Source organism: Podarcis filfolensis (genome assembly GCF_964270895.1).
Source record: "Podarcis filfolensis genome assembly, chromosome: 15".
NCBI classification, from domain to species: Eukaryota; Metazoa; Chordata; class Lepidosauria; order Squamata; family Lacertidae; genus Podarcis; species Podarcis filfolensis.
The window spans coordinates 28,891,476-28,914,544 of NC_139618.1; the positions used below are offsets into that span (position 1 = coordinate 28,891,476).

General features: G+C 49.7%; 3 protein-coding genes across 4 annotated transcripts; 1 reads left to right on the forward strand and 2 right to left on the reverse strand.

Annotated features, from left to right (window-relative positions):
• Positions 1–7: 7 nt before the first annotated feature.
• RPS25 (ribosomal protein S25) lies at positions 8–2,195 on the forward strand. The gene is made up of 5 exons (XM_083589205.1): positions 8–145; positions 262–357; positions 1,270–1,453; positions 1,933–2,030; positions 2,134–2,195. Exons 1-4 carry the CDS (start codon positions 143–145, stop codon positions 2,025–2,027), a joined length of 378 nt encoding a protein of 125 aa, XP_083445331.1. The 5' UTR covers positions 8–142; the 3' UTR covers positions 2,028–2,030; positions 2,134–2,195.
• A 730-nt stretch (positions 2,196–2,925) lies between these two features.
• On the reverse strand, positions 2,926–9,402 carry CENATAC (centrosomal AT-AC splicing factor). Of its 2 annotated transcripts, XM_083588919.1 has the most exons (11): positions 9,145–9,402; positions 8,415–8,581; positions 7,607–7,705; positions 6,940–7,006; positions 6,781–6,843; positions 6,099–6,163; positions 5,779–5,929; positions 4,971–5,001; positions 4,402–4,485; positions 4,125–4,266; positions 2,926–3,135 (listed from the first exon to the last, which is right to left on the reverse strand). In XM_083588919.1, exons 1-11 carry the CDS (start codon positions 9,385–9,387, stop codon positions 3,069–3,071), a joined length of 1,179 nt encoding a protein of 392 aa, XP_083445045.1. In that variant the 5' UTR covers positions 9,388–9,402; the 3' UTR covers positions 2,926–3,068. The 2 variants fall into 2 exon arrangements, with proteins under 2 accessions (XP_083445045.1, XP_083445046.1); XM_083588920.1 differs by lacking the exon at positions 6,781–6,843.
• Positions 9,403–10,929: 1,527 nt separating this feature from the next.
• FOXR1 (forkhead box R1) lies at positions 10,930–15,371 on the reverse strand. Its single transcript, XM_083589291.1, has 7 exons — positions 15,193–15,371; positions 14,562–14,657; positions 13,224–13,369; positions 12,833–12,885; positions 12,480–12,746; positions 11,858–12,090; positions 10,930–11,252 (listed from the first exon to the last, which is right to left on the reverse strand). The coding sequence occupies exons 1-7, from the start codon at positions 15,311–15,313 to the stop codon at positions 11,179–11,181; spliced, it is 990 nt and encodes a 329-aa protein (XP_083445417.1). The 5' UTR covers positions 15,314–15,371; the 3' UTR covers positions 10,930–11,178.
• Positions 15,372–23,069: the final 7,698 nt, after the last annotated feature.

Sequence of the window (23,069 nt, forward strand, 5' to 3'; positions counted from 1 at the left end):
CCTTGCCTGAGCATCTCTTCCGGTGCCGCCCCGGAAGGGACCCTCGGCTACGGGGTTTCCCGGCCTGCCCACACAGGCGCCTTCCTTTCTGGCCGGAAATCGCTGAGGGAGAAGCAGCGACCGTAGCCGCTCCGACTACACCATGGTAGGCCCCGAAATGCGGGGTGGGGGTGACTAGGCCGCTACTCGCTCTCTGTCCCTCGCTCCCTGCTGCGGTTGTCCTTCTCCTCATCGCTTTCCTCTCCCTTTTTCTCCCCGCAGCCGCCAAAGGACGATAAGAAGAAGAAGGACGCGGGCAAGTCGGCCAAGAAGGACAAGGACCCCGTCAACAAGTCCGGCGGAAAAGCCAAGAAGAAGGTGGGCCTGGGAGGGTCGTCAGAGCGGGAGCGGCGCGGAGCCGCCGTGCTCTTCTCCAGAGGCGCGTGCACGGAGGAGCCCCCCCCCCTCCTTGGCACTAAAGTGCCGCGTGCTCCGAAAAGGCACGTGGAGGACTGGGCCGGGCCCGCCTTGCGGAGTGGTCTGCACCACATCGGGGGGCGGGCGAAGGGCCGTGCTTTTGAATGGCCTCGCGGGCTTTTTCAATAAATAACGAGGTTTTCCTTACTGCCCGATGTGCCGGAGAGCCGTCGGTATCTTCAAGCACCGCAGCCTGAAGTGGTATATCGTCTCCTCTTTCAAGGTATATGCAAGTGCGAGAAGTTATAGTGGTGGAAGTAGTCTCTGTGAAGCAATGTTGTATAGGCATATAGAGATGGCTACATAAACTTTGTTCAAAATGGTGCTGAAATTTTTTCTGTATCGCTTTCCAAAGGGTAGTCTGCTTCTGTGTTGGCAGATAGGAGCACTTGCAGATGGGAAAGGAACCTGTGGAATTGTGTATAGCAGTGTTTGCCTACCTTAAGATTTGATGGTGGACTCATGGGACATTGTGGTGACGAGGACTTGGATTCAAATTCCTACCTTGATGTGTGGGAAAATAGGAAGGAGACAGAACCATATACAACACCTTCAGCCCCTTTGGGGAAGGATGGGATATAGAAATATAATACAGTTGGTGCTCTCCAGCATTTTGGACCACAAGCCCATAAGCTGCAGCTAACTGGAGATGAAGGGCCAAAGTATCTGGAGGACACCAGGTTGGCAGACTGGTGTATGCACATCCTTAAAACCTTACCCGTGTGAAGTCCTCAGCACCTTTACTCTTGAGTAAATCTGTGTCATCTGGGCTTTTAAGGCTTTAACTACTCCCCCCCTTTCTTTCTTGAGCAGAAGTGGTCCAAAGGGAAAGTAAGAGACAAGTTGAACAACCTTGTTCTGTTTGACAAAGCTACTTACGACAAGCTGTGCAAGGAGGTACCAAACTACAAACTCATCACACCTGCTGTGGTCTCTGAAAGGCTGAAGATTCGAGGCTCCTTGGCTAGAGCCGCGCTCCAGGAGCTTCTCAGCAAAGGTAACAACATAGCAAAATTCAGTGCCTCAATGGAAAGGGCTATCTGTGGCTACTTAAACCAAAGGTAGCCGACATGGCGTTCTCTGGATGTTTATTAGACTACAGCTCCCATCATCACTTATCATTGGCTACCCTTAGCTTAAATTAAGGTGTTTGGGGGTCACTTGATAGCAGCCCTACTTATCTCATGAATGTTTGTTGGAGTCTGTCTCTCATTTGATTGGCAATGGCAGAGTAGGGTGCTAACTGGCTGGTAGCTGGCAACTGTTGTCAGTGCTGCATGCATGAATACAGAATATCCCTAGGAGTACAACACTGGTATTTATTACAAAAGCCTCTACCTTAATTGTGAGCACTGTAATGAACAAGTTATAGCTCCACAGATTTATTTTTGTACGTATAGGAAGTTGGTTGGTATGTTGCTTTTAAAAGCTCTGCTGTTCTTCATATTGAACTGAACTGTCCTGTCGTTGTGCCAGGCCTAATCAAACTGGTGTCCAAGCACAGAGCCCAGGTCATCTACACCCGAAACACCAAGGGGGGTGATGCACCAGCTGCTGGGGAGGACGCATAAAAGGTGAGCTGCTTCTCAGTGCCGGCGGTATGGCTTGGTGGAATTCTATCATGGCAGTTATTTAACAGGCAAATGGTTCTAATTAATTTATCTGTTTGTTTTGCAGGTTCTTGGGAGGTTTTTTAAGACTCTGTAAATGACTAAAATAAAATAATTTCAACTCCTGAAGTTTTTTGTGGTTTTCTGCTCAGTGAAGTACAGCTTTGTTTCTAATAGTCAGGGACCATAGACAATCAGTCATTGAAAAGCCTTTATTCACTTTCATACCAGGCTGACCGGCAAGTGCATGGCTATGTACTTAAAAAATTATGCCCCGGGCCCATGACATAAAACATGCAGATAATATCACCCAGTCTTTGTTCTTACTGTGCCAATGAGGCTATCATGGGAGCTACTTATAAACAGGCTTCTGGTCTCCTTATAACAGCATAGATTATTAGATCCTAGTGGAGGGATAAAGGACTCCCAGCTGTCCAGATTTAAAGGCCTTGATGCAGGAGGGTTCTGATGAAGAGGTGGTGCTTAACCACCCACTCAAGCAGCCAGGACATTGTGCAGTGTAGGGGGTGTTCAGTCCAGCAAGGTGTCAAGGAGCTGAGAGCTACTGAAGTGAATCCTCTGCTTGTAGGAAATGGGAGACCTGGCATTGGAGCAGGCCTGCATTATACCATATTCCTACTGGGTACTGTGCAAACAGAATGTGGAATGCTTAGCCCTTTGGGGTAAATGTGGCATGTTGCACAAAGTGAGCTAGTGTCTTTTAATTAAAAATAAATAAATACAGGAGACAAGTAAGCCCTTAGAACAGCCAAGGATAAGAACATGTTCCCAACTTTTACAATAACTGTCTTAGAGAAGCTCTCTGTTTAAGATAGATGAGTTGAGATGAGTGGAATTTTAAAACACATATTTAATGATACTTTACTACAGAATAACCACATGATACTTGCTGACATACAGAATGTTCAAAAAGAAAAGTCTTCATCTGGCCTCTTCTCAGGCTGCACAACCTTCTGTAATTGAATCAGGCCTTTCTTCCCTTCAGTCAGTTTTTTGCCATTTCCTTTTAGGGCCATTATGTTTCTGTGCTTCAGATTTGAACTGATGTCTAGAAAAAGTATGGTTAATAAAAGAAGCTTAAAAGAATGAACCAGCCACCACATCAGTTGCAGAGCCACCCTGTTCATTCCCTTACAAATGAGTGTATTGCCCATTAGCATTTTAATTGGGGGGGCAGGGGGAGAATAAACTCCCATACCATATATTTAAATCAAATTCACCAAAGGCCTGGATAAGCAGGTGTGTTTTGACCTGACCTTGAAAGACACAGTAGAGGCAATTGACATTTGCAAAGGGGGGAATTCTAATAGGATACAGGGAAGGCGCTATCACTGTTCAGCAAGAAGTCCTCTACCCTGATCTCAGGGCAGGTGATAAAGAGAAATGTACACCATCAGGGACTGAAGGCTCTACATATCAATAATGAAACCTTAAATTGGGCCCAGTAACGTATTGGCAGCTTGTGCAGATCTTGCAGAATAGGTGCTGTATAGGTCCAGAAAAAAACAAGCTAAATTTTCTGGACCACCATTCAAAGGTAGTTCTATGGAAACAGATTATAGTAATCAAGACTCCAGGTTATCTGAGCATGCAGCACTGGGCAGGCTATATTTAGAAATAGCCATAGCTAATAAAAGGCACTTCTTGCCATTTTGTCAATTAATGAAAGTGAAGGGAAGTGACACAGGTCAGTTAAAATAATAATAATAATAATATACCAGGACAGATAACTTCAGTAACAAGTACTCTACTTCAAGATAAAACTAAAATTTCTGTGGCCAACAAGAAAGCGTTAATTTTACAAAGCCAGTGTATGTTCAAAATGCTGGAGTCGAAGACTCAACTAGTATGTGCTAAACGTTTGGGAATAAGTGCCTGGTAGGATTCAACCAAAGATCCACCACATCTGGTTTTCTTTATAAAAGCCCAAGGTGCTAGAGAGCCAGCTACAGAGCCTACCCTGTAAAAGCTGCTGTATTGTCCACTGTTAAATACAAATACATTATAAAGGAAGCAAATGTGTGCACAGAGGCTTACCTGGACTGCCATCTCCTGCCATGGTTCCAAACCCGCCCAAAGGAGGGGAGCCACCCTTCTCCTGTCTGAGAGGTGTGATCGAAGTTGGCACCAACACGATTAGGTGGGAGCTTCTTCAGCTTCTTCAGCTTCTGTTTCTCCTCTTTAAAGAAAGGAGGGTGGGGAAAGAAACCGTTTTCAAGGCTCAATTGGAGTCCTAGTCTCACTAGGCACCAGCAAGTGAGCTGGTGTCATAATAAAGAGTCCCGACTACAGGGCCAAATTTCTGCATACTCACTTTCCTTGAGAAATTCTTCGTAAGAAGGTCCAATCTGTGGTGTGCTTTCCCCTTCCTCCTCCATCAGCCAAGGGGGTTTGGCTCCTATAGTATGGATGGATGACAAGTTAAAGCAGCCCCATTCTTCTTACCTCTGTGTCAAATGGCAGCCTCCCCATCTCTGGGGCCATTATCTTTCCAGATAATGCAATAAGGTGTCTAATATTTTTTACCTTTCTGAACAAGGGTTGAAAGCTCCACGGCAGAGCACATGCTTTACATGCAAAAGGTACAAGGTGCAAACCCTGGTGTCTACAGGTAGGGCTGGGCAAGATTCTGGAACCTCAGAGAGCCACTGTTAGTCACAGTGTCAACTATGTTGGGCTAGATGGACAAGTGGTCTGCGTAAGGCAACTTTCTATGTTTCTGTTAACGTGGCTATTCTTAAGAATCTGTGTGTTTTGGGGCATTCTCTAGTTGCAACCACAGTTAGGATCTTTCTCATGTAAGACCAGAGTTTATTAAACCTCATCATAAGACAGGTCAAAATCATATTTCAGAAAGGGGTGATAAAATCTTTGCTAGCATACCTGTGTAAATGTTGCCATGCTCTGCTGGTTCCTGTGTTCAAAAAAGCAAAGGGAAAACCAAGGTAGAAATGATTTAGAGAAGAGGAAGTATGTAAAGAGGCAGCTGCCATTGCTGCAAAGAAGGAGCAAGAGTTGCATTTAATTATACAGTGCAGCTTTTAAAGGTAATGTAACTCCCGATTCCGATTCCCCATGTTCACAAATTTATTAAATTTGTATACCACCCTACATCCATAGATCTCGGTGGTTCACAACATAAAAATACAAGATAAAAACACAAAATGCAGGATAAAAACAAAAAACAAACCAACAAACCCCTCTCCCACAAAGGGAATAGGATAATAATCAGCCAAAGGCCTGGCTGAAGAACATTTTTGACCGTTGCCTAAAGGTGTATAATGAAGGTGCCAGCCAAATCTTGTATCGAGCTGGGAATGAGGCATATCCTATTATGTGCAATAAAGGTAAGGGACCACCAGACTGTTCGCTGGTCTGCCACTGGTGTAGGAGCTCTACCACTCAAGTCAAGCCATTCATGGCAGTACAAGGCACCTGCAGTGGATTTTTTTTTTATTCAAGATACTTATATTCTGCTTCCTGAAGAAACTCTTCAACCAGGTAGACTACAATAATTTTTTTTAAACTCTCTCAGTATTACCCAACCATTTAACAATAAAATCCGTCCCACCATGAGAATAAAGTGTAATCATACCCTAGTTAGCTATATTCATCCAGAACCCCAGACTAAAAGGCTTTCGAGGACAAATGGGTCATTGTGAAGAGATGAAGTGGGCTCCCATCTGCCTACCTGATGGCCAATAAAAGTTAAAGACTGTCCTGCTTCCTGCCACTCTGACTCTGGCACAGTTCTGTATGCAGATCGAGGGTGTCCTTCAAGAAATGCCACGTTTCTGCTTGGCCCAGGCTGCTCTTGTTGTTCCGTGGCAAAAGCAGAGTCACTACAACACAGGAGAATGTCTCGAGTAAAGCAGAAAGTATATGGACACATTTTGGTACACGGGGGTTGAAAAGGCCATATTACAAAGGGCAGAAAGGGCCCTTGGTGAATGGAGTCATTAAGGCCTCTAAAGCAAACACCACTGATAACCATGACTAAACAACTCTTACCTTGGGTTTCCTGTAAAAGGATTGGCGGTGGCAGCTCCATTGCACAGCTCTGTCTCTGCCTGTTGCTGAGTTTGATTCAGGAAAAAACACTTGTTTCAAGATACCATAGTAAAGTCCGCTCTGTAGGACAACCTTGGAATGAAATCACTACTAATAAGGTGGACCAATGCCCATCAAGAGATAATGGCAAAGAAATGCTCTTGCACTGGAGGGAAATGGGGGTCTGCAAATAAGCTTTGGCCACAGATGCCCTCTAACCAACACTTAAGGTGTGGACATATCAAGGAAAGGAAGCTAATTAGGTGGAATATTTTAATGCTTTATTGTCAATAGAGCAAATAGTGGCCGGTAAAGGACTTTGCATTGGGGGGGGAGTCACAGAAAGGGCATTCGAGAGGTGGGGGTGCCCCAGACCATGAACAACAGCCAGGCGTTTCTGCTCTGTGCTAACAAAGGGGGTTAGGAAAGGAAGGCCATACAAATGAAATCTAAACTGGACATGAGAGATGAGATGTGCTGCTTGTATAGTCACTGCTGGGGACATTCACCACCTTCCCTAGTGGTTGAAAGAGAAATCACATGTTTCAGGGCAACAGCACAACTAGAGAGAAAGGCAAGGGGCACAGAAACAGTTGTGAACGTAATGGTGGATACTGCCCATGTGCATCCTGGGCACACAAACCTCTAAGGCAGCCTGCACTACTTCTTGCTGTCTCTGCTCCACCTCCCTGATGTGAGCAGCCACCTAGAATTGGGGTAGGCAGAAGACACAATGAGAACCTGAAGCAGAGGAGAAACCCAAATTCCTACATCACACATGCAAACACATTATTGTCCTCACCTCTTGAATGAGCTCATCTTCTTTTTCCTCATAAGCTTCCAGAGCTTTGGAGAGTGATTCCTTGAAGCTGAAACAGATTCAAAAGTTATATCAGTTTGTAGAGCAACAACGTGAACCGAGGCAGTGGCCTTTTGCTGCCTCTATCACAGAAGACAGGTGGTGCAACAACAAGAAAATCTACAACGATTTTACAGAAAAATTATTCAAGCCTGAATGAGTAATTACTTTGGGAGCCCCAGCACTGTAGGAGGAACAGTATCAAAGCCCTGAAACGACCAGGTACGGTCAACATCTAACCCTGTCCCACCATCAGGCCCTCTAATAAATTCTTCTCCTTTGGCCAAGGGGCTACATTCCCTCTTGGGGATAACTGACAGAGGCCATATGCTGGCGGCATGTGGAGATACCTGACCAGAAGCTAATCAGCAAAGAGACAGAGATGATTTCTGCCAGCGATATGGACTTAGTATTTGATGAAGGCTGTTGAAATTAGGCCAAGGGTGTCTCTATGGCTGCAGATTGCCCACTAATGATCATTCCCACGTGGAACAAGATGGATGAATGGTCTGACTTGGCATAAAGCAACTTCCTTCTGTGTCAAAGAGGTGGAATAGCTAATCTAGCAAACAAAATGCGACATAAACTAACTGGCAAAGCGTCTACTCACAGCTCATAATCCTCAGAGGAAACCAAGAAGCGAGACTTCAGGCTAGGATCTGCTTTGTTCTCCCACCAGAATGCATAGACTGCTTTCTTATGTTCAACGCTTGAAAAGGAATAAAAGACCAAAACACCTTAAGAGTGAGAAAGGCACAAACTTTTAACAGGACTGCCCAGGCTACAGTTCTTATCCAGTTCTGAGGATAATCTCAGAGGAAAACAACTTAAGCAATTCTGTGTGCTGTGAAAGATGTCTGTATCAGAAGCCAAGGGCGGGCACGGACACTCACAAAAAGGGCCTCATTACAAGCATGGAAAAATCAAATTTGATTCCACTCAAAGTCATATCCACATTTAGAACTATGTCAGTTTTTTACTCACTCCCAGGAGCCTAATTACCAAAGAAGAGGCCAGCAGAGGAGTTGTTTGGGGTATGTGTGTGACAAAAATATGCTCCACTGTTTCATTAATTGGACGAAAACTGGAATGTACTTGCAAATAGTATAAACAAGGTGACTCTGAAAACAGCCAGTTTTGCTTTCACTGCTGAAAACTGCCACCAACTTACTATGATTCCCACATTTCAGACTGCAAACTGGGTTACTGATACAATCCAGTATATAATTGATTGGCTATGAAAATTGCTTGTGCACCTTTCTCCTTCAAAAATAACTGTGTTACGATTAGTAGTAAAGCAAATAAAAGCAAAATGTACATAAGGAGGCCAAACAAGGCTATTCATATTCCAGACACCCCCACCTCATGCTCCAGGCAAGAGGTGGCCTGCCTGAGTGGAGACTCTTCTCCAAGCTTACCTGGCCATGTGCTGGAGGAGGCCACCATGCAGCACAGCCAAGGACCCCTGGCTCAGGTGCAACTTCACCTCCTGCCTGCAGCAAATGCACCAGAATTGCCGCTCGTGCTCCCCAGGGTCAAAAGGCACCACCGAGGCCCGCTTGAGCATCTTCCGCGCTGCAGCCACCTGAGCAAAATGTAAAAGAGAAGCAAAAGTGAGAAGAAGATAAAAAATACTTGCGTGAAGGGTAGCTCAGTTGGAAGAGCATAAGCCTCTGAATCTCAGGATCTGGGGTTCAAGCCCCATGTTGGGCAAAAACATTCCTGCATTGCAGGGGGTTGGACATGGGCGTAGCCAGGATTTTTGTTAAAGTGGGGGAGCCAAAATTTTTGAACTTTTGTTAGGAGATCAGCCAAAGTTGAGGCATCTGCTGGGGGGTGGCAGAACCTCAATTAATTGAGTACTTTCAATCATTTTTGTGCCCCCCCTTGGGGTTGGACTAGATGACCCTGGTGTTCCCTTCCAGCTCTATGACCCTGTGAAATCTCTCCGGAGAGCAGCTGACGCCCTTTCGGACCGGCTGCAGAACCAGCCCCCAGCCGCCCACCCTTTGCTCCTCCTTGGACAAGCCACCCGCAGCCGGGCAGGCAGAAATGCGAAGGGTGCAGCCTTGCACGAAACTCGGCCCGGCTGCCTTCGGACACTTCACCCGACCCTCCGCCCCCACCCCTGGGGCTCCGGGGCCGTACTTTCTCCTTCAGGCGGGCGAGCGCCCCGCGAAGCCGCCTCTGGTGCCCCGCGCTGTAGAGGTGGCTGCGCCGACCGGCGAAAGCGCTGCACCGGCAGAGCGGGCAGCGGAACAGCGTCGTCGCCATGGGAACGGCGCCAGGCCCCTCGCCCCGATCGCCATCAACGCCGCCGCCCCCGTCCTCCATTTTGCAAATCCCGGAAGCGGCCGGCCAAGGAGGCGGGTCTCGCGGCGAGGGCGACATCTGGCGGCCGTCCCCAGAACTGCAAGATTACGTCATTCCCGCCCACGCACGGCAATCTGCTGCTGCGCGCTCATCCCCCGCCCGCGAGGAAAAGGCGTCGCGCAGCACGTTGCGGGATGCAGAAGCCCCGGGAAGGTGCGCGCTGCTCCTTGCTCAGGCGTGAGGATCATCCAGCACGTGCTCAGATGCCCTCTCGTTTCTGCTCCTCGCCCTGAATCCCGCGCGAGCTGAAGGAGGCAAAGTCACGTTCAGGGTTCCTTCATTGCAGCGGGTTGGACTAGATGGCCCCTGGGTCCCTTCCAACTCTGCACAGTTCTATGATTCCGTCACAGCTGCGAGATGCACATCCCCCTGCCATCTCGTTGCTTAGCAAGCCCCCTTCTTGGCCTGAATGAAGGCGACAGCCCTGGCTTGTCCTCAGAACAGGAGTTTTATTTCTTAAATCTGCTTTGAAGCCATTTCTTCCGGTTTAATCTGGTGGAATAGTGATTGTGCCAACTTTTATTTTAAAAATTTCTTTGCACTTGCAGATAGTTCACAATTATTATCGTCCACACAATTATTAGAGCAGTCTTGCAGGAGCTGAAGCTGTGCCAGAGATACATGTGTGCTGAATAACATATCACTTTACACATTTTTCTGAAGAGTAGAGGAAGTTGGAGTACTGTATGGAGTCCATGAAGTGGCCTAGTGGGCTTGGCCTGACATATTAGGATGATTGGGGTGGACTGTGAAGATGGATGTAGTAACCGTGCAATAAAACAAGGTGAAGGGTGCCAGGGAAACAAAGGAGTCTTTCAGTAACAGGTAGAATATGTTGTCTGAATACCAGCTCTGCCTGTAGGTGGAGAGCAGCTTTACCCATTGAGAAGCAAACAGAGAACCTGATCCGGAATGCAAGCTTCTCAGAGGCCAGGTTGTTCTAGGCTTGGCCACCACTCAGGCCCACATTTCTGACATGCTTATTCACGGCAGCTAGTCAGATCTGTTTATGGGTTTTGTTTTGCATACTTGGTCGCCCTGCGCCCTGGATAAATCAGTGCAGATGCTCCTGCCTAAAGCCAGGCATTGAATTCCTCTCACCACTATTTTCCTGTCACCGCAGTGAGCTACCTGCAATTCTAAACAGTCAGAGGGCAAGCAGAAACTATTTTCCACTTCAAGCGTTTTCCATAAAGGCAGGGGTGCCAACTTGAAAAAAATATTGCAGGGCAGGTAAGTCCCACCCCGCATAATCGATTACATGACACAGTACCCACACTCCATTTGAATGGCAATGCCCATCAACTGGGGGGGAGGAGCGCAGATATTTTAGGTGGGGGGGGGCGCCAAAGGGATCTCGGCCCCTAGAAGTTGGCTCCTATGCACAGAGGCAAAGAGAACACACACAATGACCATTTTGTGCACACTTTTAACTGTTTATTACCATACTTTTTCTCCACATTTTCAATAACGAATAAATAAATAAATAAATAAATAAAGTTCAAGCACTCAGGTTTATGCATTCTCTTCCACAGTGCCTTTCAACAGTCTACTCCCATCACAAAACACGGCACCTCCCCTGTTGCAAGTGAAAAACACTGTACAGGTGTGGGGTTGTTGTTTTTTTTGTTTTTTTTTTTTAAGGGGTCTACTCTCATAGGAAGCTGCCTCTCCATCTGCAAATTTGGGGTTTCTTCCACCCCACTGAGTATCTTCAGAAGGAAGGAAGCCACAAGCCGGGCTCTCTCAGAACAGCTGTTCCTTTCAACAAGTAGCAGAGTCTTTTATACGTACTGGAGAATGCACACTCTACTGCAGTGGGGTTTCCTCCATGCCGTCCAGGTTTAGTGAGGATCCGAGGCCAAAGAGAGACCTCATCAGTTCTGGGGAAAGAGGGAAGCAAATACAAGCTGTCAGGGCTGGTGGCCCCATTGGTTTATCAAGTTATCTTCCATGCTCAGGAAGCCAACAGAAAAGGTAAAGGTAAAGGGACCCCTGACCATTAGGTCCAGTCGTGACCGACTCTGGGGTTGCGGCGCTCATCTCACTTTATTGGCCAAGGGAGCCGGCGTACAGCTTCATGTGGCCAGGTCATGACTAAGGTCATGTGGCCAGCATGACTAAGCCGCTTCTGGCGAACCAGAGCAGCGCATGGAAACGCCATTTACCTTCCCGCTGGAACCTTCCCGCTTGTTTATCTACTTGCACTCCGACGTGCTTTCGAACTGCTAGGTTGGCAGGAGCAGCGACCGAGCAACGGGAGCTCACCCCGTCACGGGGATTAGAACCGCCGACCTTCTGATCAGCAAGTCCTAGGCTCTGTGGTTTAACCCACAGCACCACCCGCGTCCCAACAGAAAAGTTAGGTTTGCCAAAAGTGGAACTGCTTGCCAGATCCCTCCTCTATTTCAAGCTGTCCAGGGTCCCATCTCCTTCCCTCCTGGCCATGCTCGCCCTCCTCTCCTGTTGCACACCATCTTCCTCCTACCTGGCTTGTCCATGCTCTGACGCATCAGCCTCACCAAGTCCTCTGGCAGCTCTTGCGTTTCCGCCCGAAACTTGCGCCATCCCTCTGTGGTCAACTTCCACATGCGGGACTTGCGGTTCCCATCAAGGCACACGAAGGCGGCCGTCTTTTCAAAGCTGCTGCTGAAGCACAGGTTGTGCCGGATGGTGTTCTTCCAGCCTTCTGGAGCTGTGCGGAAGAAGGGGAAGTGCTTCCTGGCAAGGAGGGAGGTCAGCAGAGTGGCTAGAGCAGGGCAGGCGGCCCCACGTAGGCAGCAGATGAACCACCAATAGCATTGCAGCGTAACGTTCTTTTCCGTCCCCAGGGATGCTTGTACCCCATGGACTGTGTAGGGAGGGCCCCGGGGGAAAGAGGAAATTACAGACTGCTTTCTAGCACCCAGTTATGCTGCCCACAGTCAAAGGAGACTCCGGCCAGAACATGCAGCTTTCAACACCAACTTGAGAGCAGCATCAAAGCCAAGCCAAGCCAGGAGAGGAAGGCAAAGTCAGAAGTTCCCATTTTAATCACTGAACTTCATCTTCACCCATCATCTGCCTCTCCTGGCCCACACCTGCCCACCCCAGGGCTCAGGGGCCGGTACCTTATGAACTGGTAGATCTCCTGCACTGTCAGACTGCTGCTCACACTGCTGCTCAGGGCAAGGCTGATGAGGATGCAGTAATTAAGAGGTGGGCGGGGCCAGTCTCCCAGGGTCCTCTTCAGTTTCTTAGCATGGGATCGGAGGACCTTTGCTTTCCAGGGTGCCCAGGTAGACCGACGAGTGCCCCTCGTCTTCTGAGAAAGCTGGGAGGTATCCTCTTCCTTGGGGACCTGGAACCATAAGATTGTGGGAAGGAAGCAGGGACACCTGGTAATATTTCTCCTTTATTTGCTGGCCAGCAGATTGAGCCATGGCCAGGAAAAAAAAATGGCACCACCAGATAGGTGGCTTGCCCCACAGCTGCCCCACACATGACAATCACCAGCCCCATATGGGTAGCCTGGCTCTCCAAACAAGGGTTTACCAAACTCAAGTCACCAGCTGTTTTTGGACTACAATTCCCATCATCCCTGACCACTGGTACTGCTAGCTAGGAATGATGGGAGTGGTAGTCCAAAAGCAATTGGAGACCCAAGTTTGGGAAACCCTGCAGAAAGGATTAGCTCTGACCACCCATTTCAAACATTTTAATTAACTAATTAATTCAAACATTTTAATTAACTAATTAAAAACAGAACGGACACATAGGCTGCTGGCTCCCATTGAAATCAGGAGGGCCAGTCCAGATTAGAGCCATGCAATAGCTCATATCAAAACAGTCTAGAAGATACGTAAACTTCTTGCCATTGAATTGCTGGCCCGGTCTCCACAGACCTCTCTAGCGGCAGGACAAGATGAAGGCAGTGGCGCCACCACTGAGGCATGCCCAGGGATGCTGCAGGCCAGGTTTGGGTTCACCCACATCCACGGGTGGGGCTGTGGGTCAGATTCTGCAGGGAGAGAAAACAAAGGGCCTCAGCTGGGTTCCTGCTGCCGCATGCAATCCCACATTCCACAACAAGCCTAGGAACATCAGAAGTAGAATAATAATAATAATAATAATAATAATAATAATAATAATACTTTTTATTTATACCCCAACCTCCCCAGCCAAGGCCGGGCTCAGGGCGGCTAACAAGCAATAATAAAAACAAGTTGAAGGAATACAACTTAAAAACAAGATTAAAATACAACATTAAAATATTGAAACATTAAAATATTAAAATGCAGCCTCATCACAGGAGGAGAAAGGAAAAAGGAAAAAGAAAGAGGGGGAGGGAATCAAATTGGCTCTAAGCCAAAGGCCAGGCGGAACAACTCTGTCTTACAGGCCCTGCGGAAAGAAATCAGATCCTGCAGGGCCCTGGTCTCATGAGACAGAGCGTCCCACCAGGCCGGAGCCAGTGTTGAAAAGGCCCTGGCTCTGGTTGAAGCTAATCTAACTTCCTTAGGGCCCGGGACCACTAGGGTGTTGCTATTTATGGACCTTGAGGCTCTCCATGGAGAGGCGGTCCCGTAGGTACGAGGGTCCTAGGCCATGAAGGGCTTTAAAGGTCAAAACCAGCACCTTAAATCTGACTCTGTACTCCAACGGGAGCCAGTGCAGCTGGAAAAGCACTGGGTGAATATGCTCCCATGGCAAAGATCCCGTGAGGAGCCTCGCTGCAGCATTCTGCACCCGCTGGAGTTTCTGGGACAGCTTCAAGGGCAGACCCACGGAGAGCGAATTACAGTAGTCAAGCCTGGAGGTGACCGTCGTATGGATCACAGTGACCTGGTCAGGGTGGGAAAGGTAAGGGACCAACTGCTTGATGCGGCGAAGGTGGCAGAGTCAATCAGACCACTGATCCATCTAGCTCAGCATTGCCTACAACACCGACGGGCAGCAATAACTCCCCAGGATTTAAGGCAAGAGTCTCCTTTCCCAGCCTTGTCTTGGAGAGGCCAAAGGGGACTGGGGTTTTCTGCGCGCAAATCAAGTGCTCCACTACCGAGCTGCTAAGATCTCCCTTTCCCTTTAAGCCTCTCCCTGCCACTCACAGCTGGTGGGCATCCCAACCCGCTAGTTGCTGGAGAAGGCAATTCCCGGTGGAAGGTCGATTCCGCCCCTCCTCAACAGAAGCTCGGCGGCCTCTTGCTTACCCGGGGCGGGAGGGTGCAGGACCCGTGTCAGGCTGCGCGTCGTCAGCTGTTCCGAGGGCCACACCAGGCCACAAGCGCTCGTGATGTCCGCGGGAGCTAGGCGGCAGGAGGGCACACATTAAGCGGGCCGGCTGCGCACACCCGCAGACACCCGCTTCCTCACCAGTAGCCGAGTTTCTTCTGCAAACCCCCGATGGTGTCGCTGCCCGACGGGGCGGGCGCTCGCGAGAAAGCATCAAAGAGATGCTGGTACTGTATAGGGCTGGGAGAGGGCTCTTCATTTGACCCACTCACTCCTGCCCTACATCCCCGGAGCCCTGCTGCGGAGGCCCCCCAAACACTTTCAGGTGGGCCGAGGACAAACCCCAGAAAAATCCCGCCGGTGTGGCAGGTGGGCGCAAGCCTGACTCGCGGCGCACCTTCTCCTTGGACAGCGAGGCGCCTCCGGGTTAACACCTATTCCTTTCCCACGGGGTTGGGGGGAGGCGCTCTGCACATGCCCAAAGAGGCTTCCTCCCCCCTTCCTCTCCGCCCCCAGATCACGCAAGCCTCCTTCTACCCCCAGAATGCCTTCGCCCCCAGGGAAGGGAAAGGGGCACAGTGGCCAGGAAGAACTTCAGGCCGGCCTCACCTTGGGGCAGCTCGTCGCAGATGGTGCTCAAGCCCATCTCCTGCCTCATATTCCAGTCCCAAAGGCCACTGCACAGATGGAGGCTGGCCCAAAAAGCCGGCCTTTGCAAGCGCAGCGCCATAAGAACCACACTGCAAACTCCGCGGGGCAGAAACCTTTTCGGGGCGGGGCCAGGAAGGGCGCGCTTCGCACCTTTAGAACCCGGGCCGGGAAGGAGGGAGGGCGGAGCCGCTGATCTACCTCGACACGTGACTGCGGGCTCTGCAACCGAGGCTCGCAGGGAGACCCCCAAGTTTGTCCCATGCGCTTCATGGCCTCTGCGCTCCTAACCCAGCAGTCGCAGGTGTGGCTGAGCCTCCAGGCCGCTAGCAGTGGCTGCCCAGAGGCCTCGGGGCGCCTGCATTTCCCCCACTGCCGCGATAGGAAACCCCCATTTGCAAAAACAGTAGGCTGCAACTTCCATTTACACTCGACTCCATCGCCTGGAGTCACAAAATCAGGGCTCTCATGCCTGGAGTCTCCAGGTTTTTCCGTGGAGATCAAGCACCCCAAACCGAGAGCCTCATGATGACGAGTCAGAAGGGAGGGACTGTGCACGATTAGGGATCTGGGTAATATATTCTCTGGGAATATATCTGAGTTTATGACTGCTTTACTGGCTCTACTGGAGTGCTGTCTCTCAGTAGGTCCTGTTAAGTTCTGCAAGGACTGGAATCCTAGAGGAGGAGAAACACTTTTGCTAAGTAGTGGTTGGGAGAACCACAAGCATTTCACAACAGGTGCATTGCAGTTAACAGCAATCATAAGTTAACTGGTTAAGGGTGTGGAGAGGGGAGGTGATCAAGCTATTATGGCAAGAGGTGGGGTGCAGCTCCCCAATTCTGAAAGCAGGTGGTGCAGAAGCAGGTGACCTACTGGTCATGGGGCTTGCTGCATTGCCAAACCTGTAAAAGAATACAGCCCTCACTTTCCTTCCTAACTCCTCCCCCCTCATGGAGATGCACTTTTGGGATAGGTTTTCTCCCTTGAAAAGCACTGCAGCCTCTCTTCGTTAATAATGATTTGTTGCACATGTGATTTGCAAAGTGCTTCGTGATCTTGTACTGTGTTTGAGTACACCTTTCTCTCTCTTACACATACAGTCCTTGATGCCCATTGACATCCTACAGATTTGAGAAGCTGGGGGAGGGTGTGGCTTGCCCCAGACTTCCCAAGTGAGCCTGTGGCAGAGGCTGCCTTTCCAAGCCAGCATCCCATCTATTGAAACAGTCAATGATTTGCCTTTCCTTCCTGATGTCTGGGAGGAGCTTCATCACTGAGCTTCAGTTCTCTGCACTCTATCCAAGTGTGCACAAGCAACAACCCCTCCAGCCTCTTCCTCCAAGAGGAAACTCTTCCAAACTCAGGGATGCTTAGATGGCTTTGGTGCTAGTTACAGGAAAAGCTCCAGGAAATTAAGGGAGCTCCCAGAGGGTGGAAGCAGCTGATATCCCAGCTGATATAGAGACAGAATGGCAGGTGAAGATGGATGCAGAGAGGCTGGGCAACCTGGGCTGGAGAAGACTGCCTTGGAAGTAGGTCCCTCCCAACAGGTGAGCAGAGCTGTGGGCAGAATTGCCACCCCTTCTAGCCCCACCCTGATCTAACCATTCAACTCTGCTGCTCTTCACTAGCCCTTGTCCTGCAAAAAAGGACTAGAACCCAGAGCATCAAAGCCCCTTGTCCTCCCCCACCCAGGCCTTAAAGGCAAAACGCAGGTTTCTACACCCCTGCACTGTTGGTCCAGCTAAAATAAATGAAAGAAACAGGCCTGCTCGTTTGGTGTCCAAACCAGCACAGTCAAAGAATGGGTAGCCAGAGGAAGCCGATTGCCCCTCAAGACTGCTTGGTGTGAGTGAATGCCTCTGCTTTCCCAGTGCAGCTTCCCGGGAAGGGGGGGGGGAGAGGCTGACCAAACTGGAGCAGCCTTGCTGAAACTTGTCTGACCAGCCCCCTCCTCAAGGTGCCCCGGCACACATCTTGGCAATTCTAGGGATGAAGGCGTACCCCTTCCAGGTGGCAAGAGCCAGAGTATTCTCTTCCCCCACTCCATAGGCTACCTAAGACTTCCGGTCTTTCACACTAGCCCCTGCCCCACTCCAGAAAGTATGAACATGTGCAGGGCAGAAGCAGAAGTACTTAGCTCCTATTGCAGGTGATTATAACTTGTATTTGACCAACCCTCTAAGGCAGGTCACAATTAAGACCATTTTAAAGATGGTGAGCTGGAATGAAGAGCCAACACTAGAGTTGTGGATGTAGCACCTGTGGGAAAGACTGGGCATCCTCAGGACTGTGGGAGGTCCAGAGGGGAAATTGTTTACTTACTTTTTTTTATGAAGCTTAACTTTTTCTGTCTCTGCCAGAGACCCAACAAAATCTCTCTTCCCTCTTTTCAAAAGCTGCTATTTGCATTTCAAATAAAGTTCCGGTGGACAGAGTCTTAGAATGAAATGCAAAGAGCAGTCAGATGGAGCGATATTTTGCCTGCACTGGCAAGGAAATAAAGGGTTAAACATCCCTCCCCAGTCCTAAGGCTGCTGTTTACATAAGGAATACAGTAATATGTGGCACCAAAGAGCCCATGGTCATTTAGGATCTTATGTCATACATAGGTGAATCTGTGACAGGGATAGAGTTTGAACCCAGGGCTCCCAGACCCATGTGCAATTCTGAAGGAAGAGGTGGCTCTCCTTGTGAGTTGGTCTGACTCTGACCTCTGCTTTCTCCCATAGTGCTCTCTGGCAGGAACCTTATTCTGGTGCAGCAGGTGTGAGCATTTGGCTGTGTGGATCAGGTGCCCAGATACTTGGGGCTGATTACTACCAGCAGAGAAAGCACAGTGAGTGTGATGTTTTGCACCCCAGATATGTTAGCTTCAGGGCAGCCTCAACAGAAGGTTCACCTCTCTCCCACCCCCTTTATGTTAGAATTCAACAGATACAGTACCACCTATCTGGGCTTGTGAAGGATTTTATTCCCCCCCCCCCCTTTAGCTAGCACATGGTTTGGCTTGCTTTCTTGAGGTACCTGAATCGTTCTCCTATGAAGACACCTCTTGGGCCATGCCTTGTCATATTCTACTGAATACTGTCCTTTATAACATACAGCAGGCTTTTAAAAATTATCAACATGAGGCGTTCATCTTCTTAGGAGGAGGTGAGATAGGTGAGCACAGGACAAAGGGAAGCAAGAATTACTGATATAGAAAAGAGGTCTTCACAGTCTTAGGTATTTGCTAAGTCCAGTATGGGGTTGGATGCTGACTGTTTGGTGGGGGGTTTTCTCCTGGAGATTCCACTCCCCACCTCCCCCTGTCCAGATTAGTATGTGCTTCCCTTTGTTCTATGAAGCCGGAATGCAAATAGATTTCTCTCTCTCTCTCTCTCTCTCTCTTTCTTTTTCTTTCTCCATGTGTAAGTAAGGGATCAGGTTGCACTGGGGATTTTCTGTGCTGGCTGGAAGGAAACTAGCCTGTACCAGTTAGAATCAACATTCCATCTTTGCCACACAGTTGTCTGGAGTGATTCACCATAGTGTCTGCATTCAGGGGAAAATGCAGAGCAGCAAATGCAGCCATCTTTGCCCATCTTCAGATTCCAATGCAGCCCAGACAGCTCCAGTCAACACACAGCCCCCTCTCATAAATGATGTTTGGCAAAGCAGTCCACTGTGCCCCCTCCCTAGATACCGTGGCCTCAGAACTTGTGAAATGACATGCCAAATCCAAAACAAGGGAGTGTATGAGAGAGCAATAATTTAGGTGCGTCAGCAGGAGCAAGAACTAGCGTGAAGAGCTATGAGTACACCAATGACCCCCACCCTTGGAGGGAAGACCATAGTTCAGCAGGAGAACACCTGCTTTTGAAGGTCTCAGCTTCAGTCCTCTGCATCTCCCAATAGGTCTGGGAATATCCCCCGCCCGAAATGCGGAGGAGATGCTATGAGCTGGTGCAGAGAAACTATCCTGAGCTAGATGGGCCAAAAGTTCAGTGTAAGGCAGTTTCCTATGTTCCTATGGACAAATAAAAAGTTCCCACTATTCCCTCCAAAGTGGAACTGCAGGGAGAATAAGGCCTCTGGAAAAGGGGCTGGAGGAACCACCTGAAGCCTGGGCTCTTTCCAAGGCCAGTTGGAGCTATTCTTCTTCCTGAAGACTCACAGTGATGGCACTAGCAGACAGGCCAGCTGCATCAGAAGCCTCTAAGCACCATGTCTGAACGTGGAAAGCAGATGGCTGTGGGCCCAGGGCCTTGCAAGTGTCCTCCCAGGGAAGGAGGGAAATGCACTGGTGAACCCTTCCTAAGAGGCCTGTGGCTGCCTCTGGCAGTTGCTTCAGCAGGGATCTGGCAGGGCCTGGCTGCTGGCAAGACAGGGGCTTCTCCTTGGCTCGTGAGCCTTAGGTCCAACCCTGCCTCTCCATGGCTGTTAACAGCCTCAGACTCTGGAGGTAAACAGCTGAGGGCAGCCATCACCTTCATGAATCACTTGTGAGTGATCTTTCAGGACTCTGGACTAGTCAGACCCTGGGTCTGATCTTGCAAAGCAATCTTATGTTCCCTCCAAGACCAAGGAGCCAAGCCCTGGAGAGAATGTGTATGGATAGGAGGAATTTTGTAGCCACCTACATGCAAGGACGGGATGCGGGTGGTGCTGTGGGTTAGACCACAGAGCCTAGGACTTGCCGATCAGAAGGTCAGCGGTTCGAATCCCCATGACAGGGTGAGCTCCCGTTGCTTGGTCCCTGCTCCTTCCAACCTAGCAGTACGAAAGCACGTCAAAGTGCAAGTAGATAAATACGTACCACTCCGGCGGGAAGGTAGATGGTGTTTCTGTGCGCTGCTCTGGTTCACCAGAAGCAGCTTAGTCATGCTGGCCACATGACCCGGAAGCTGTCTGCGGACAAACGCCGGCTCCCTCAGCCTATAGAGCAAGATAAGCGTGCAACCCCAGAGACGGTCACGACTGGACCTAATGGTCAGGGATCCCTTTACCTTTACCTTACATGCAGGGACAGTGACTTGCTTGGTGGATGAGACACCTGAGCATACCTGGGATCTCCTGGGAGCAGCTGAATCAGATGTGGGCTATGATATGCCAATGTGGTCTGTTTCTGTTTATGGAAGGTGAGCAAAATATATTTATGCTGCTCCCTTTACCCCTGAAGTTGCATTCTTCCATTGTCTCTCAAGACAGACAGATGCACACAACACAACACAACACAACAACACAACATGTGATAAGGGATCCATGTGCCGACTCTTTGTTTATAGCTCAAGTAAACTTCTGGAACACCCCAATTATCTCATATTTTGAAAATGATTGGGGGGAGTGTTGATAGGGCCTTTCCCCCATCCTCCTGCTAGCAATCCCCCTGTTCTGTCAAGTTCTGAACTTCTGGCTCTAGTGGTGGCCTCAGATCTTGGTCCCTCCTTCCAGATTTCCAAAACCCTTTCAGGGCTGAGCTTTCAAACATCTGCCTCAGCCACTCACCTTCCGCTCTCTCCCCAGCAGAACAAAGAGCTCCATTTCCCTTTGATTTCCATGTGTGTGGTGAGTGACAATAGCAGAGCAAGTCAGGACTGCTCAGGAGAAGACTCTCACATCTGCTTCAGCTGGTGGGGACGGATCAGTGACTTTTGTCAGAAGGGAAGTTGCTAAGAATCGGGTGGGAAGGGAGTTTGACGGCTCCCATCAGTCAAACCCCCAACCCAACCCAAGCTCATGCAGAGAAACCAGAGCTGGCCTTGCCTTCATTGTAATCTGTGCCAGGTGTCTCTCTGCCTTGGAACATGGGGAGTATATTTGGAGAACGGCAGTGTGTTTCTGAGCATGTATTGAGCGACTTTTCCTTTGTCAACAAGCTCTTGCTCAAAAAGCGGGTCTTCCTTAGCTAAAACCTGACCTGTAGCCCAACAGCAATGGATACTCATCTGCCTCTGACAGGCTAGGGGCCAAAAAGCAAAGAGCCCTTCACCTTGGAAAAGGCATTTTCCTTCCTTGTCAGCCTCAAACTCTTGTCCTGGGGAAAGGGTTGTGTGTCTCACCTGTAGGCCTCCTGCCCAGTGAGCCACATGGGTGCGGTGTCGCCTCTCCTTCCTTCTCTTTGCACATTGTCCTAAAAATTGGTGCTTGCGAACTGGTGCTTGCATGATGCCTGGGGACTCCAAGTGTCCTGTTAATTTCTGCCTTTGCCCCAGGAACTCGTGGGGTGATACACTGTGGTGTTTAGGGGCAGAATCCTATCATGGGGTTGCTTCACCACTGATGCTAATGCATTGGTTCTCTTTGCCTCTAGGGAAGATGAGAGCATCTTCACTGCAGTTGGCCTGGGATTGGTTGCCACAAATGAAGCTTCCATGGATTCTGGGGCTGTGGCCATCACCGTTGCTGGACACGTTTAGGTAAGCTCTGGGATAGCTCAGTCGGGAGAGCATGTGACTGTTAATCTCAGGGGTCATGAGTTTGAGCCCCGTCTTGGGGATAGTATTTCCGCATTGCAGGGGGTTGGACTAGATGACCCTTGTGGTACCTTCCAATTCTATGATTCTAGGAGTTTGTGGGTGCTGTGCCAGTGATACAGCAGCATCTCCCTCTGTATGGTATTGCTTGGTAAATCTGCATTCATTTGCATATGGGAAAAGAGCAGGTTCCTAAGCTGGGGGTTGCTCCCCTGGATCAGTCTTTGCTGCTAGAGACCCAGGTGACCTTAGCAGCTAAGGGGGTCTTGTGCCAGCTTCAGCTGGTAAAACAGCTACAAATGTTTCTGGACCGGAATAGCCTTGCTAGTGTAGTCAATGTGCTGGTAACCTCCAAACTGGATTACTGATTTGGGCTCTACAAAGGGCTGCCATCGAGGTAGGTCCGGAAGCTGCAGCTGGTGCAAACCACAATTGCTTGACTGCTCACTGGAGCAAGGTAAAGGTAAAGGGACCCCTGACCATTAAGTCCAGTCGTGGCCGACTCTGGGGTTACAGCGCTCATCTCGCTTTATTGGCCAAGGGAGCCAGCGTACAGCTTCTGGGCCATGTGAGCAGCATGACTAAGCCGCTTCTGGCGAAACCAGAGCAGCACACAGAAACACCGTTTCCCCCCTCCGGAGCAGTACTTATTTATCTGACGTGCTTTCAAACTGCTAGGTTGGCAGGAGCTGGGACTGAGCAACGGGAGCTCACCCCGTCGCGGGGATTCAAACCGCCGACCTTCTGATCGGCAAGTCCTAGGCTCTGTGGTTTAACCCACAGCGCCACCCACGCCCCGCTCACTGGAGTAGGATATCGCTAACAAGCCGTCCCACTGTTAAAATAATTGCACTGGCTACAAGTTAGCTGCTGGGCTGTTTAAGGTGTTTTGGTGCATAAAACCCTATACAGCTTGGGAGCAGGATACATGAAAGATCATGTCAGCACTTGATCACCATGGTCTGCAGGCAGGAACATACAGTATCTAGTTAGGTGCACCAAAGGTGCAGGCCTAGGGGGGCAAAAAACATGGCATCTCCCCACTCTGGCTCCAAGTGGCTAGAAGCCCTCTTGCCCCCTTGCGGGCTCCCTGGGCCACTCCTCTGCTGCTCTGGGTGGTTGGGCGATGTGTGCAGGCTGCTCTGGGTGCCTTGGCAGAGGAATCTGGTGGCTGACATGGGCCTTTGCAGCAACCCTGTGGGGGCCCTCTCCCCAGTCGGCAGGCAGTGCTATTAGAAGTGTAGGTGGAGTGTTCAGCGGGGCTCAGAGGAAAGAAAGATGGAGAGTTGCGGGAGGAGGGAAAAGGAAGGAAGGGAGAAAGGAGGAAGAAGGGAAGACAATGAGCCGAGGGAGGAAGGCAGGAAGGCAGACAGACAG